Source organism: Falco biarmicus, chromosome 4, assembly GCF_023638135.1.
Source record: "Falco biarmicus isolate bFalBia1 chromosome 4, bFalBia1.pri, whole genome shotgun sequence".
Taxonomy (NCBI): Eukaryota; Metazoa; Chordata; class Aves; order Falconiformes; family Falconidae; genus Falco; species Falco biarmicus.
This window is the reverse complement of record NC_079291.1, coordinates 43,436,198-43,451,859: the sequence shown is the minus strand read 5'-3', so window position 1 is coordinate 43,451,859 and position 15,662 is coordinate 43,436,198. Positions and strand designations below refer to the sequence as shown.

The window sequence follows — 15,662 nt, the reverse complement described above, 5'->3', positions numbered from 1 at the left end:
TAGGATGAAGAGAATGGGAATAGACAAGGTATGTCTTGTTTTTATTCTTTCACAGATCCAAATATGTTGAACACTCCTCTTCAGCTGAGTAGTACGCTTCAATAGCTACCCAGAAGTTTGAAATGTAAAATCAGTTCAGTGTGACCATCAAGCTCATTGGATTTCATGGCATTGGAGTAGAAGAAAGAAAATACCTGTCTTTCAGCTTTACCTGTTTAGTGTAGGTGTTTGTGTGTCCACTAAGTTAATTAAAGTATCACTTCTGTGCTGTGTTTATCACCTTGTCATTTATATGACAAGAAGAAACAAAACCAGCTGTGTTACCTTTTTAGTGCCAAAGTTTCACACTTTCTTGGTTTGATCTGCATGGAAGACCCACAGTTACCTGTGCAAAGTACTACTATAAAGCGTTTGAGTCTTACGGGTATACCTGTATGCGTCCATTAAAACAAAGAAAGTGCTGAAGTGCTGTACAGTGTATCTGAGGGCAGCTAGTATGAAATTTGAATTTTATTGCAAGTTACTGTAATAAAACCAACACATAAGTATATAAGCCTAGTATTTGTAGTGATGGTAAAAAGTATCCACAAGTGGTATACAACTGTTTTAAAAATAGAAGATAAAAAAGGTTATTCCTGTTAGTTTCATCATAATTTCTTCAGCATTTAACAGTACTGATCTAACTTACTTCATTTTTGGTACTTGTGTACATTTTAAGAGATCCATGAAACATGCTTCAGGTGACTTAAGATAAGATGTGTGAGTAAAATTCTTGCACTTGATTTAGGAGGGATGAAAGAATTACTTATTTCTAGATTATGCCTGTCACTTCCCTTCAATTTTCATGGTTTTCTCCCTCTCACATTGCCTGTGTCTGCTCTCTTTCTTAATTTACTAATTAACTTATTTTTTAGTAATTTTTAAACTTCTTGCTGATATCTTACTGTTTCCTTAGAAGGGTGAAAATTGTGTTGATGTAGGTAAGGAAATTGGGGTTTCAGGTTGAGAGCCCAGTCCCACTTTCTGTTTTTCCCAGTCTGTCGTTACGGTGGTGTACTTGGAGGCGGTGGGATTAGCTGTGTTGCCAGTGTGATGTGCAGGGTTTGTGCTTCATGTGGTGACACAGGGCAGCGTGCCGAGGACTGGCCTCCTCAGAGGTGGTGGTACCTTTGCTGGGAGACAGCATAGAGTGAATGCTTGTTCTACTGGTGAGTTACCACTTGCTTGACACTCACTGTATTAGAGAAGGTACCCACTGTCAATGTGCTTCTAAAAATCTCCTTCAGTTCGAAGACATAGAACATGCCTGGACGTTTGTTTCAGTTTTTTGGTGTAACTGGTGTGTTAGAAGCATTCTGGGAAATACGAATTTTCTTGAACTCTTTTATTTTTCTCTTGGGAATGAATTAATCCATTTCATCCTCTTTGTATGCTTTGATAGACAGATCAGAGGGCACAAAGTGCTCTGGAAAGATAGTATTCTCATTAGCAGGAGAGAAGGTTGGACTTGTACTTCTTTCAGGAGAGAGATGACTGTGAGGTGGAGGGTGTAGGTGTTGGCAGAACTTAACCTGCCAGTTTTGTGTGTTACACCTTTAAAACCAACAAAATAGGATGATGTCTGTAAGACATTTTCCTCCAACATTCGGTGTGATCTTGGGGGGCAGGGAGAGGGGATGAAGCTGTTTCGATTTACATTGCTACAAGTTGTTCCTGTTCCCAAATGATGCAAGTAGGGAGCTTGTGAGGAGAAAATCAGGAAAAGGGTATCTCATTTTTCACGTTCACAAACATAACGTTAATTTAGCCAAAGCAGGCATGCCAGAAATTCCGTGAAGGATTATCACAAGGATTCTTAAAGTAATTAACACTGGAAAATGAGACGGGAGCCGCTCTGACGCTGTGTGCTGGGCTGCTGGCGGGGGTCCCTGGCGGCTGGAGCACCGGTTGCTCCAGCGGCGTGAGGACGAGCGGGCTGCTGGGCACGGCGCCCTGCCTGCCTGGCGTGCGGAGGCGCCATCTAGTGGCGGTTCTCATGTATTGTCCTTCAAACTTAATTGGAAACCGTGCCTCTGAAGCTGTCTTAATTAGCAATGAAAATTTCTTAATGATAAACGTTTCTCTTTTGAGGTTTGTCGAGGATAATCCACTTGAGCTTTCCCCGCTCAAAGAATAATCTAAGGGGATTCAGGAGATTAAAGCCTTTCATTTTTGTGAAGCAGTCTGTGCCAATGCAAAATTGTATTATTTTCTTCAATCAATTTTGAATGAAGATTTCTAATTACCTGCATGTTCTGCTTTGTCCTTTTCACACGTTAAACTTACCTTTAAAAGCTGAGATTTTTATGAGGTTCAGCATTTACAGATTTGAGTAGGTGAGTGTGGAGAAAAGCATCTCTATTGCTATTGCCTTTTATTGAAAGCACTGGAATACTTTTTTCAAAGGAGTGGAGTACCTAATTAAGTCTAGAGGGCAGAAGATAAAAGCATGTACCAGGTATGATGTATTCTAACAGTGAAAGAAATATTTTTATATGGTTTTATATTCTAGCATAGAATTTGAGTGCAACTTTTTGAGTGTATATTTAAATCATGCTCCTGGCTTGCATTCATCTTGCTTTTGATGAGCAGTAAGATTTCAAAGCATTTAGAATAAAAGGTAATGTAAATTTGTCCAGGAAAGCTCTAAACTGGGAATTATACAGGAGGGAGATGATGGCCAATAAGCAAGTGAGAAAGTAGAGACCCCTCACTGTCAACAGCTGGGACAGAAGGGAGGACCACCATACCTCAAGTGTATGCACATAAGTAGGAGAATGCCTGTGGGACAATATGATGGGGGAAGTTCTCATGCCTTTTTTGAGGGCCTCTCTGGAGCCCCTGTGCAGTCATGCATGCAGTACAGGGGCAACAGGCAGGAGGAACTGGACATCTGCATGCAGTTGCAGGGCTATGATCTCATTGGCGTCACAGGGGCGTGGTGGGATAGCTCATGGCAATGGGCTGGAGTGCTGCAGTGGATGCGTACAGGCGCTTTGGGAGGGACAAGCTGGGAGAGCACTGGGGTTGATTTGCTTTTGTTGTCAAGTGGTGAGAGAACAGCAGGGATGTGCGGAGCTCTGGCTTAGGATGGATGGGGAGCCAGTTTAGAATTTCTCGTTGGGATTTGCAGGCAGACCTATGTGGGCGACGTTTTGGTGGGTGTCTGCTATGGACTGCATGATCAGGGAAGATGTAGATGAGGCTTTCTTCAGATAAGTGGTGGAAGCTTCATGTGTGCAGGTCCTGCTCCTTACAGGGGACTTCAGCACCCTGTTATCTGCTGGAAGAGCATCACAGCAGTTTTACTCTAAATATTTTGTACTTATTATTTGAAATATTTCTGTTCTTTCCTACTTTCACTGCTCCAGATGGTTGACCTTAAGCTAAGCTATTAATAATGCTTTTCTGACAGATGCACTTTTATCAGAAGATGCAGATCTTTCTCAGTGGATTCCTTGGTTGCTGACTAAAACTTTATCAGCTGCTACTGTTTTCTCAAGGATTTCTGACCAGTAGTTGGAGAATGACTGACCAGCCTGTGATAACCTGGAATATTTCTTTCATATGTTTTGAGGAGGATGGTATGCCATCAGTATTCTCCATGTTTTCTGAAGCTGCCCTGTTTCAAATTTCTATTTAAGAAGTATCTCACAGGCAGAAGTGTCTAAGGGGAGAGCATTGTAGGAATATGTGGAGACAAGCTGAAAAACCCTATTAAAAATAGTAGTATTTTATATTAAAAACTTGCACTGTCAACATGTGGCGAGTGGTGCTGGGAAAAACCATATCCAGTGTTGTGCGGTTTCCATGCCATTTCACTGTCCACTTAATAGGGTGAATATGTTGTTGTCCTTCAAAGACTTCTTGAAGCTGTAGTTGGCAAAATACAAGTTTAGTACATATTTAGTGGGTTGGTTGTTTCTTGTATTTTGTGCTCCTTACTGAAGCTTACATAATGCCTCGAGTCTTTGATGCTTCATTTCTTTAAACATTCTTTAAACAAAAAAGGTGTTGATTTCTGTAGTTTGTGTTCTCAGGATTTAATTTAATCCCAGTTTTTTTAACATCATTGTCTATCAGTTCAGTCTGTTATGAAATAAACTAATTGTGCCTATGATGATGGGAACAAGGTAGATAAGGAACAAGAGAATGAATGTGACAGCAAATATTTGGAAAGGTCATAGATTGCTGGGGTAGTATGGTCTAAGACAGGGGTCCTCAAACTTTTTAACCAGGGGGCCGGCGTGTGGATGCAGTGGCAGGCAGTCATCTGCAGCTGCTTGGTTTCCCCCCCCAGCCCCCGGCAGGGGGGGTCTGAAAATACCCGGGGCCGGATTGAGGACCCTGGGGGGCCGTAGTTTGAGGACCTCTGGTCTAAGATATATGGTAGCTGAATTAGGAGCAAGAGAGGAGGTATGTAACACTAATGCTTTAGGATAGTACCACAGTAAATTGTCCTTTTTTGTGGATTTTTAATCAAGCTTAATTTTTTTAACACTAAATGTTGAGAATGCTAAAAATGCTTGTTTAGTTTTCCACTGGGACCAGAGCCTCATGATTCCATGTTCCCTTAAAGTACATCCAGAATGTCTAGCAGAGGGGCCTTCCAACTTGTCACATGTATAATGTTCCTCAGTGACTGCTGTGGAGTTCAAATAATCCTTGACTTTCAATAAAAAATGAAGAGCTGCACAAGTGTAATTTCCATGAGTTTAAGGGAGAGTCTGTAGGTTCACTGCAACAGATATAAATTGAATGGCTCTATGTTTGTGTAAGAACTAAAGTAAATCCTCTAGACTGTTTAATTGTAGGTTAAGTTTTAAACTTTAAAAGGTTTCATTTTAGTTTTGAGAGAATTGAAAAAAACTTGTCCTAATATTGGCAGATAGCACAACAGGAAAACACAGTTTTAGAGAGTTTGTAATTAAGAGTTGAAACTGTGTTATATTTTTTCAATAACAATGCTAGATGATTTTCTCTCCTCCCACGCCACCATGAAGATGGAGTTGAGTTTGTATTAGTCAAATGGTTTAAGAAAAGAGTAAGCAAAAGAAGAAATAGCATCTTTGAGTTGCCTAATCAAAGTACCAGAGGTGCTTTGAGTAGTAAGGACAGCGTATTTTCCCTGTATGACAGAGCTGAGTCATTTAACAGAGAAACAGCTGGCATTTAATAGGGCTATTTTGCTTGTTACCATCCACTTTTTAGAGGCTCATCCTTGGCACTGTATTTTGGTTAGTGCTATTTAGTTGAGTTAATTTGTGCTTGACAGTGGGTGAAATAAGCTCTGTCAGGGCTGGACTGGGACCTTTGGGCTTCTTTTCTGCAGTGGGTTACTAGTGGAGAAATGCTTACTATGTATGAAATTCAGTTTGCAGATTATAAAGTCCAGAATTATCTTTAACTGGACTCCTATCAGTCAAATGTAATCCTGACAGTTTTGTGATTTATGTTTAACTAAATGAAGTCTCTGTTAATAAATGCTCTACTTTCAGCAATCTCTTTCTGTGTAGGTTGGGAAATGTTTAGCAGATTTTTGATTCAGTAATCATTTAGAAGCATTTGTCCCACTGTATCTGTAGATATTTCTCCACCTTTTGCCTGAAGGATGTCCCATGAATCAGTGTCACTTGTTATTGTTGATCCAAAAGAGTTCAAATGCCTTGGATATCCAAAAACATACTTCTAGATTTTCATGTTCAAGAGGAACGTTCCTCCCTCTTGAGTCAGAGAAAGATGTACGTAAGAGCCTGTCCTATTTTAGTAATTTGTGGAGTTTCACAGGGCTGGTGATTCTTTAGTATAAAAGTGAGAGTCATCCTTTTGCTGTCTCCTGAGTGTAGGGCTAGGAGTAAAAAATATTCTGCATAAAGTTAGCAAGACTCTGTAGCCTTTATTCAGCTCCTGGGCTAGGAGGATTTCTTAGCGCAGTTCACCTGCCCTGAGCAAAAGATTTTCTTTCCTTTTTTTTCTCTTTTTTTTTTTTTTTTCCCCTTCCCTCTAGCAAGAGGAGAAATGGCATGTGTTTAAGCAGCAGATTCTTAGGAGAGAGACTGTAAGAAAGTCTGTGTTACACTGTGTCCCAAAACGCTTGCTGGTTTGTGCTCAGCAGGTTAAAAAGAAAGGAAGAGCTAGGTCAGCAATAGTACTTAGGTGTGGGTGGTTTTGTTTTGTTTGGGTGGTTTTTTCCTCTTCAGAACGTAAAGGTTCTTTGTCAAAGAGGTGTCCTTTGTGTACTCTTTATGACTCAGATGTTTTTATCTGGCTGTTTTATATAAGAAGGTTAATGACTACAGAGAAGTGATGTGCTTGTTGGTATCTTGTAGTGTGTTGGTAGATTTGATAATATGTTAGGCCATGTAATTTTGTTTTCCAGATAAATCGGAAAGCAGTATAGTAATACTGTCTGGTCTGCAAAGAGTAGCTTAAAAACTAATTCAAGGTTACTGCGTTTGATACAATACAAGTTAAGTTCCTTGTAGAAGCTGTATTCCAAACTAGCATTTTAAGGGATTAAGCTAGAATTGGCACCTAGATAAAATTAATTTCTGTGTCAAGTTTTCGGAAGTTAGAAGTTTTGCTGTATGTGACCCTCTCTAAATGTAAGTCAATTATCAATGTTAACAAATCTTAATTCTACTGTTCTATTTAAAAGTAGGTGGTGTGTTGTTTTTTTTTTAATATTCCCTTTTATCAGGGAGAAAGAGCATATTAGAATCTTACTACACTGCAAATCAGATGGTTGTGCTAGTGCAGCATCCTCCCCTCTGCCACTTCTGGCTTCTCAAATGTTTTCCAGGAAAGCTTCCTTGCAACTACAGTGGGAAACTTTTTTTATTATTTCCCCATCAGGTTGTGAACATGGTATTGATTTGTAGTGTGTTTAGTAGATCCAGGTAGTATAAATATTAGATAATGATTATAAATATATGTATTATGAATGAAGTATTTAATTTTATTTTACATTAATTTGAACAACAGTTGAAACGACACTACTCCTTTAATTTTATACGTTCTACTATGATCTCACTGGTTATTGAAAGTAGCAGTTACATTTTTGGTTGAAAATTGCTGCATTAATTATATCTGCATATGATTATGAAAAATGTATATGTTGGCTAGGAAGAATCTTGTGACTACTTTTCTGTATTTGTCTTGCATTTGATTTACAGCTGTTTGTGCTTCTTCAGACTTTTTTTTAACTTTGGTTCATTTGAATAGCATCACTTAAGGGAATGGTTACATGGCAAGGAATATTTCAGTCGTTCTGTTAGTGAAACCAGCTGGACAATGACTTGGTTTAATTTATCCTGACTGGTGGCCATTTACTCATCCTGGAGATTTCTGTGTGTTTACAAGACTGGTAAAGGAAAGGACAACTTTATGGTCTGTTTTTCAGTTTCCAGTCACCGAACTTGTGTACTTAGCAACTTTGTATGCTTCTGTTTCTTTTATTGCCCTTACATGAGATTATACCTCTGTTTATAGCTACACTTGTGGAGAAATGAAGTAAATATCAAATTTGTTGTTCACAGAAGTTGTGCTTTTCATCTGTGATGCTTCCTTGCACAGTGTGAGTGTGTACCTGGAAGCTCACACTTTCACCTGTTCTTTGTGTATGATGTCTTGTTTTTCATTGCAGTTGAAGATTTGGGAGAAACTGTCTTACTTGGTAGTAGCTTGCAATGTAATGCTCAGTTATAACGTTTACAAACGTATGGAGAAGGGAGGAGGCAAAGTGATGTACAGTAATGAGCACTGGAAAATAAAGGGTGTATGTCTGACAGACTAGTAGTGTGAGCTGCTTTACTGTTCTTTGTTGTATCACCTTGTAAAGAATTGTTGGCATGTTCCAGAAAATTAGGCTTTCCAATATTAGAAAGGAAAATTGTGAATCCAGTCTGACACTATGTAGTGCAGAGCTGGAGAACTTACTGTCAAAATTCCAGTGTGATAATCTGCTCTAGAGGGTGATTTTGGAAGGAGGGAAGTTTAGACTCAGTTTTTGACAGCATCTTGCTTTTACCTGATGATTGGGTGCAGACAGGACCCACTGGAGATTTAGGCACAATTAAATTGAAATGTACTGATTGTTAAATTTTGAGACGTGAAGTAAGTTACTAGATTTTCCATTTTACTTGGCATTTATTTCTGTAATGATTGAGTGCGTATCTACAAGATTTATTCCCCAAGAGCTGGTCTGGATAAAGTATCCTTGGCTGCTACTGTCTGAAAACATTGTTTAATTTTGTTTGAGCTTCTAACTCAAAATATAAACATACACTTTGAGGCTATATATTCAAGGAAGTTCATTTATATGTTACTGACGGAAAAAAGATTTGGTTTGTATCCAAGTGTGTAAAAGACAAAGGAGAAATAAAGAGCATATATTCGTCTACCAAAGCTTGGGTATGCTAGGTTTTCTTCTTGTCTTTACTTGTATTTGGATATTACTGAGCTGTAAAATTAACCTGCAAATGTAAACAACATTTTAAACCTGTCATCCAAATTTTTTATTCCTAAATTGATCCTTATCTTTAGGGTTGGGGTTCATCTTTTGAGGAAAAAGAAGGACTGTTCAACATAGCCTCCTTTTGCATGTAGGAGAAAGAACCAAGTCTAGCGGATAATCAGCTTTCTGAACTGGTCCATAAAATAGCTGTAAAAGCCTGAAGTGAGTGCTTATATTGGTGTAGTTGACAGGCTGCTCAGAAATCAGAATGTTCAGAGAAGCCTTCAGAGACTGAAGGCCATAAATTCGTACAGTTGTCCCCTCTTACTCAGAAGTGGGGAAGTGTATCAAAGGTATTCTATGTTGGATATTGAGTGGGAGTAACCTTATAGGTTTGACCTCTTGCTTTGTGTGTTCAGGTATGGACAAGGGATCAAGTAGCATTTGAGTGTTAGGCAAACTAGTAGTAGGCCACTAACATTTTTTGATGAGCATTTTCTAAAGGAAGCTGAGGTAGCTCCTTGGTGTTGGGTTGTAAGTATCAGATATTAAGTGTTACAAATTAGATGTGTCATGGGAGGTGCATTATTTTTATTTTTCTTGTCACTTTCGAGATTGTGTGGCAATCTCAGTGGTAACACTGATAAGGATGTTTGGTGGTCTTCCTCCTTCCAGCCTCACTCTTGGAAGTGGCTGAAGCCACCTTTTGCTTATGGCATCTGGGTAAATTATTCTTGGAGCTTGTCTAAACTTGCTGAAACACTCCGGCCTTTTAAAGGATGAGAGCCAGTTCAGTGTCTATTTAAATTGGCAGATTAAAAATGACAGATAGTAGCTTTGGTTCATAAAGAGCATTTTGTGTGTCTTGTAGCTGTGGTCTGCTAATCAAATTTTAAAGTATTTGGGGACTGAGTTGCCAGCTGGAGTTTCTTGATTTATAATTTGGGTGCTTTGGACATAGCAATCATCTGATTCTATCAAATCAACTTTCTGATTATTCTGTATCCACCTGGAGTTATTTTGAGCAAGGCTATTAGAGCCATTTGAGTAAGTGTTCTGTTGAACTGTTTTGTGGTAAAATGGCTGGACACTGAGGATCTGAGAATGAAGGCACTGGGCTAAACTTGTATTGGTAAAATGTGAATCAGAGTTGGAGGGAAGTCTGGTTTTGTGCAGTTAATTGAAATGCTTCAAGTAATGAGCTTTTCCTCACAATGGAAGCTGAACCAAAAAAGGGGCATGGGGAGTAATTATTTATATTCAATAAATAATACTGTAGGTTGGTAAACATGGCCACATGGGATATTTGAAGCTGTAGCAAAAGTACGTCCAAAAGCAATGTCATTTGTGCCTAGGTCAAAGATTAGTCATTAGAGAAGTGATTAGAACCTAATACTCCAGTTTCAAGGAGTGTTTCTTTCATCAGCAGTGCCAGTTTTAAGCAATCCCTTTATTCTCTCCTGCTGTTCCTTGTTTTCTGTAGTTTTTACCACCCACCAAGGTTTCCTAGTAAACTGGAACTCAGACCTGACTTGTTTTCAGTCCACGTCAGTTCCCTGGGCTGGCTCACATAGCCTCCAAAAGGTAGCATTTCCACTGCTGAGAGCGTGGTACAGGAGTAGTAACTGGTGACAGGGGCTGGGAGAGACCAAGCCAACCCTGGTACGGTAAAAGCTTGTCCAACTGTAACCTGTGAGGTTCTGCTACTGGTTCTGTGAGCACTCATGTTTTGCACATGTAGGACAGGGGTGTCAGAAGAGACTGGTAAAACTGTAGAACAAATTAACTTCAGTGCAGTGTTCTGGCAGACCAGAAATAAAAGTTTCAGATTTTATTTTTAGGTGTGGGGTTTTGGGTGCTTTTTGTGTTTGTTTGGGGCTTTTTTTGCTTGTTTTGGGAGTTTGTGTTGTGGTGGTTCTGTTTTGCTTTTTTTTTTTTCGATCCCCCACTCACTGGCATAAAATTACACTGGTGAAGCTGTGTAGAAGCTGTAAAATGGCTTATTCCAGCTACATACAGATGGAGCTCAGGACAGCATCACTGTATTTTAGCCTCCAGTATAACTGTGGAGTTTTTTGTGTTGAGGTTTTGTTTGTGAGGGTTTGGGTTGTGTGTGTTGTGTGATGTTTGGGTTTTTTTTGTTTTACTGCACTCCCCCCATCTTGCTATTCAGAAGCAGTTGGATACCATCAGCTAAGAATTACTTAGATTTCGGAGCATGCATGGAAAGCCACAAGGTACCTGCGTTTCTGGAAGCATAGAAATTAAATGTATACTGAGAAGGCAAGAAGATACGGGTGTTGTGGTACTGTAGAGTAACTTCTGTGTTATGTATATATGAATACATGCAGCACATGCAGATGTTATAATTTACTTTGAATTGTACATTGGTTTTTGAATTTTGATAAATCTTAGACTTCTTGGAGCATTTGAAAAATGCTGTTAGAAAATCAGCATTACAGTTCCATGAGGGCTGTAAATCAATGGTGTGGGGTTTTTTGCTTCTAAGGAAAGACTTTAAAAATAGTATTTTTCAGTTTACACTACTACACCTTACTCAGTTTGTCTAGCTTTATACCTTATGCCAGATAGCAGTGTAGAAGAGGAAGGGATAATTCTTACTGAATAGTGTAGGCATCGGCATGAGGATGATGTAGCCATGAGATGATGAAATGAACCTAAAAATCACAGCTTACTGAGATGTATTTGTCAGTTTAAGTTCGAGATCTCTCTCTCTCCTCACCTACTTCTTCCTTTTTGCCCCAGACACCTAAAAGATCTTCAGTGTAGCTGAATGAAGTGCTGTCTCTAGGATTCCTAGTCTCTTTTCCTTCTCTCACCCCAAATTGAAATAGAGTATTTAATGTAATGATGAACATCACAGGATTACATTCCAAAATAATTATTAAAGTAAAAACATTGTAATGCAGTATAATTAAATGCTATTAAGAAATAATTATTTCTTTCTCAGGAAAACAAAGAAATAGGCTGGAGCCGATGGATACCATATTCGTTAAACAAGTTAAAGAGGGTGGACCTGCTTTTGAAGCTGGACTGTGTACAGGTACTGTTCTTCTATAACACCAATAGTGTGTTTGTGTACATGATGTAAAATATGAGTTAAGCATCTACATATAGTTCTGTCTTCCATTTAAACCTTGTTCTTTCCTTCAGAAGTTTGAAACCTCTCTTTTGAATTGTCCTCCAGTGTTTTTCATCTCAAAACGCACTGTTGTGTTCTCTCGGGAAGTACTGTATGAAATATATTAAAGCATTAATGTCTTGGTCTTTTTGCTTTATTATCTTCAAAAAAAATTAGGAAGTCATATATGATAAAATATGTGAGGAGAAAGAAAAGGGAGGAAAATGACACCTATAAGCTTCTATTTCTTTGCTTTATGACAAATTGATAATGTCAAAACATTCAGGTTTTTGTTCTTATTAAAGTATTCCACCTCCTTTAAATTAAATGGGAACAATCAAAGTCTATCTCTTCTTACCAGATTTTCAGTTCTTTGATTTAATCAGACTGGAGAGCAGAAAACATGGTTTTTGTGAAGTGCCAGGTATTTTGTCACACCTTTACTTAAGTGTTGAAGGGGGGTGGGAGTATATTAGAATGGGAGGTCTTACAAGTGATAAAACAGTAAGTTACGTAGATGGATACCACTACAAACATACATTCCATGAAAGGATTGCGTTTGTGTGATTAATGGGGTGTTGATATTTTCTGTTGAAAATGGTTACGTACATAATTTGACTGGAATAGAATAATTTTTGTATGTTTCTTCCTAAGGAAATACAAAGATTCTAGAATGATCAGCAATTTAAAAACAGTACTAGATCCTGTTTGTACAATATAAGGCTTTTTTTTTTTTAACTCCTCCTTCAGTAATTATTCAAGGAAGGCTACTTTGGAATTATTTTAATGCTATTATATAAAGCAATGGTTTGGCTCGGTGAGGTGCAGCATATGTTGAAGTTGTACAGAAGAGCCGTGTTAATTTCTGTTCTGCTCAGTGTTTGCCAAATTGAAAGAGATGAAATCTGTAAAGAATATTTTATTTTTAGGCATAGAGGAGATTTTTTAGGAGCCCAGAATAAAGAACAGAAAATAAATGAGAAAATACATTTTTGAAGTACCAGAATATTCTTCTTAAACACATTGCTGATAGCAGTTATATCTAATTAGGTCATGCCACTATTTCTTGTTTAAGTTTAGGGTGAAATATTGTACTATATCTCTTATCTTGGAATTATATATTATAGACACTCAGGGAACGATTGGCCACGTAGATTGCTTAACATCTGATACAGACATTGTAAAGATTTCTGATTTTGTAGAATCAACTGTATTTTTTCTTTTAAATTCAACTTGGCTTTGTTTCATGGTCATTCTAATGGAAAGAAAATAGTCAAAAATCTAATATGAGTTTAGGTAGTTATGTTTGTCTGTCAATTCTTATTTCACATTTGCATTTCACCTTTCATTTGCATGGTCCTTTGTAATACTAAAGTCTCAACACAAGCTTCATCGCCCAGAATCAGTGAGTCCAGTCTCAGGAGCTTACCTGATTGCTACTCACCAGAAAGCTTGGAATAATCTTGTAAATTTGAGGAATAGGTTACAATATCTCAAACGTAAGACAGTTCATTCTGAGTATTTTTTAATACTCCTGTAAAATCATGTTAGATCTAGAAAGATCATGCTTGCCATATTTAACTAATGAGACATTTCATTAAACCAGAACATATCTGTGAGTTCCAAACGTAAAGATTAGAAATATTGAGATAGAGACAGCCACAGCAGATCCACATTTCCCATGTCTTGATCTTCATGCAGTCATTTATGTATATGCAGGAATATAAAGAACTAAAATGTGTGTGGAAAGGGACATGATTTGAGCACATTCAGATTAATTTCTAGTTTGACCAAAGGTATTCAATGGGCCACCAGATTGATAGAGAGCTATTTAGAAAAAGCCTTCATGCTTCTATATCCTTTTTTGCAGTACAGGTGCAGGCCTTTCCCTCTATATGTACCTGAAACTGAGCAAAGTTGTATTTTGCAGTTGCTTGCACCCACTTCTTTCATGTAACCAGTTCTGCCATTTGTCCCACCTGAGTTTTTTTTGGCAGGTTCTCTGAATGCATGCTTCAAGTAGACTTGTTTTGCTGCTGTGTGTAACCTAGTCTGTTTTCTCAAAAAGTAAAAACTGCGCAAGAGTAGATAAGATGATATGAGCTACATTAAAGATATTCCTTATCACAGGGTTTTAGTGGGGATTCTGAGTAAAGACACACATCTGTGGACAAGTTCTGAAACCCTGGAAGAAAGTAACTTTTAAGTTCCAGAGAAAGGATCTGGTGTGTTCCTGCGGAAGTCTTGCCATACAGCCTAGAAGGGGATGGTTCAGAGCTTGTAAATAAGAATAATTTTTGGTGGAAACTATAGCATTTCTTTTTCCTGCAACTTTTGGAAAGGATTTATTTCAGTGTGATACTGAGCATCTCAACTTTGTTGTCATGAAAGTCCTGTTTCTCAGCCTAATTAGATAAGGTGTCTTGTGTGTATGCAACAGTGGGATAGGGTTTGCTATCCATCATGTGGATTGCTAACAGCCATTAAATGTTGCCACCAACCTTTCTTTCATGGTTTAGGAAGCAAGAGACAAAACTCCAAGAGTTCTTTCAAGCGAGGAAAAGGGTGGTAACCAGCTGATGCAAGGGTGTGTGTAAACTTTATAATAAAGTTGAAAATATCATACCAAATTATTTGTATGATGTTAGATTGTGTATGCAGACCAAATTAAAAAAAGTTGCAGATCCACGTGGCTTGGTAAGTTCAGAAATCCCTGGGTTCTGTACAGGGAACCTCCACAGTGCATGAACATTTAAGAGTATTACTGCCACCCAGTCATGCTGAGTGTTCAGAGCGAACAGCTTTTTCCTTGCTTTGATTTGATCACACCAGAAACACAAAAAGGCCTTTCAGCCTTTAAAGTGGTGATGATAAAACCATTCCCTTTGGCTCGCTTTGCAAAGGTCCTTTCTTTTAGTTCTTCTTTCCCCAATAGTTTTCTAAAGCTCCCTACCTGTAATCACATAGAAACTTTTCTCGTCATCAGTAAATTCAAGATACCTTTCTGCTCTTCTGATCAGAGGTGAAATAAATACCATTTTTCATGAAGGAACAGGATGGAGTTTTCATTAAAAGCTGAAAACAGTTCTACATGATATATTTGCCAGTTACTTTATGAGAGTATATGAAACTCTTAATGAGGAAGGTGCAACAAACTATTTGGAAAAATCTAACAAAAATGATGTTAGGTCTAAAGATTGGTCTATATGGATAACAACTCTTTGCACTGTCCATGATGCATTGAAGAGCCAGTAATGTCTTGGACACAACTCAGATTATTCTGAGGAAGCAAGAAACTGGAGCCTTTCAAAATATTCCTTATTTCTCAGAGGGAAGAAGTACAAAATTGCAGTATTTGCTGTTATTTAAAGGAGATGTGTATGGCTACACTTGGCAGTGTTCTGAGTTAAGGTTTGGTTTTATTTTGAGGTTAAGTGCTAGAATGAAATGACCACTTATAATCCGCGTAAGAATTGGGCAGAGTTCTCAATATGTGCTACAATACATCAAAAACTTAATTTTGAAGATGGGACAATTAAGTGAGCCTCTAGTATAGCTTACACCTGCTTGTGTTTTTGTTTCTGTGCGTGATTCATTTGGAAGCTTAGAATAATATACTACATCTGAATATGTTCTGAGAAAAAAGTAGAAACTTGGTCATCCTGTATATGGTTACATGTAGTTGTATTGTGCATCTCTCACTTTCTTCTTTTTTCATTTTTAAAGAAGACTAACCTTGAATTTAACTTACTGGTGATCTTAATTATTGTGAGGTACAGAAGTAAAAAATAAAAATTACAAAAAAAAAGGTCTAGACAAATTAAATTAAGGTATAACTTTTACCTTTCCAGGTGACAGAATTATAAAAGTCAATGGAGAAAGTGTTATTGGGAAGACATATTCTCAAGTCATTGCTTTAATACAGAACAGGTAAGATACTAGTATTTATGTGTCACACATTTTTTTGTATACTAAGCAGGAAATAACCACTTATGGTGGTTCTGAAAAAGTCATCATATTTTTAAA

At 37.9% G+C, this 15,662-nt stretch overlaps 1 protein-coding gene across 6 annotated transcripts in view; it reads left to right on the top strand.

Moving 5' to 3' along the window:
* The window catches only part of ARHGAP21 (Rho GTPase activating protein 21), a 118,990-nt gene that overhangs the window by 57,141 nt on the left and 46,187 nt on the right, over positions 1-15,662 (top strand). For all 6 annotated transcript variants that reach the window (XM_056335975.1, XM_056335974.1, XM_056335976.1 and 3 more), the window contains 3 exons: positions 4-28; positions 11,466-11,558; positions 15,488-15,566. In XM_056335975.1, the coding sequence (XP_056191950.1) occupies positions 4-28; positions 11,466-11,558; positions 15,488-15,566 (197 nt within the window). The remainder of the gene's footprint in view (positions 1-3; positions 29-11,465; positions 11,559-15,487; positions 15,567-15,662) is intronic.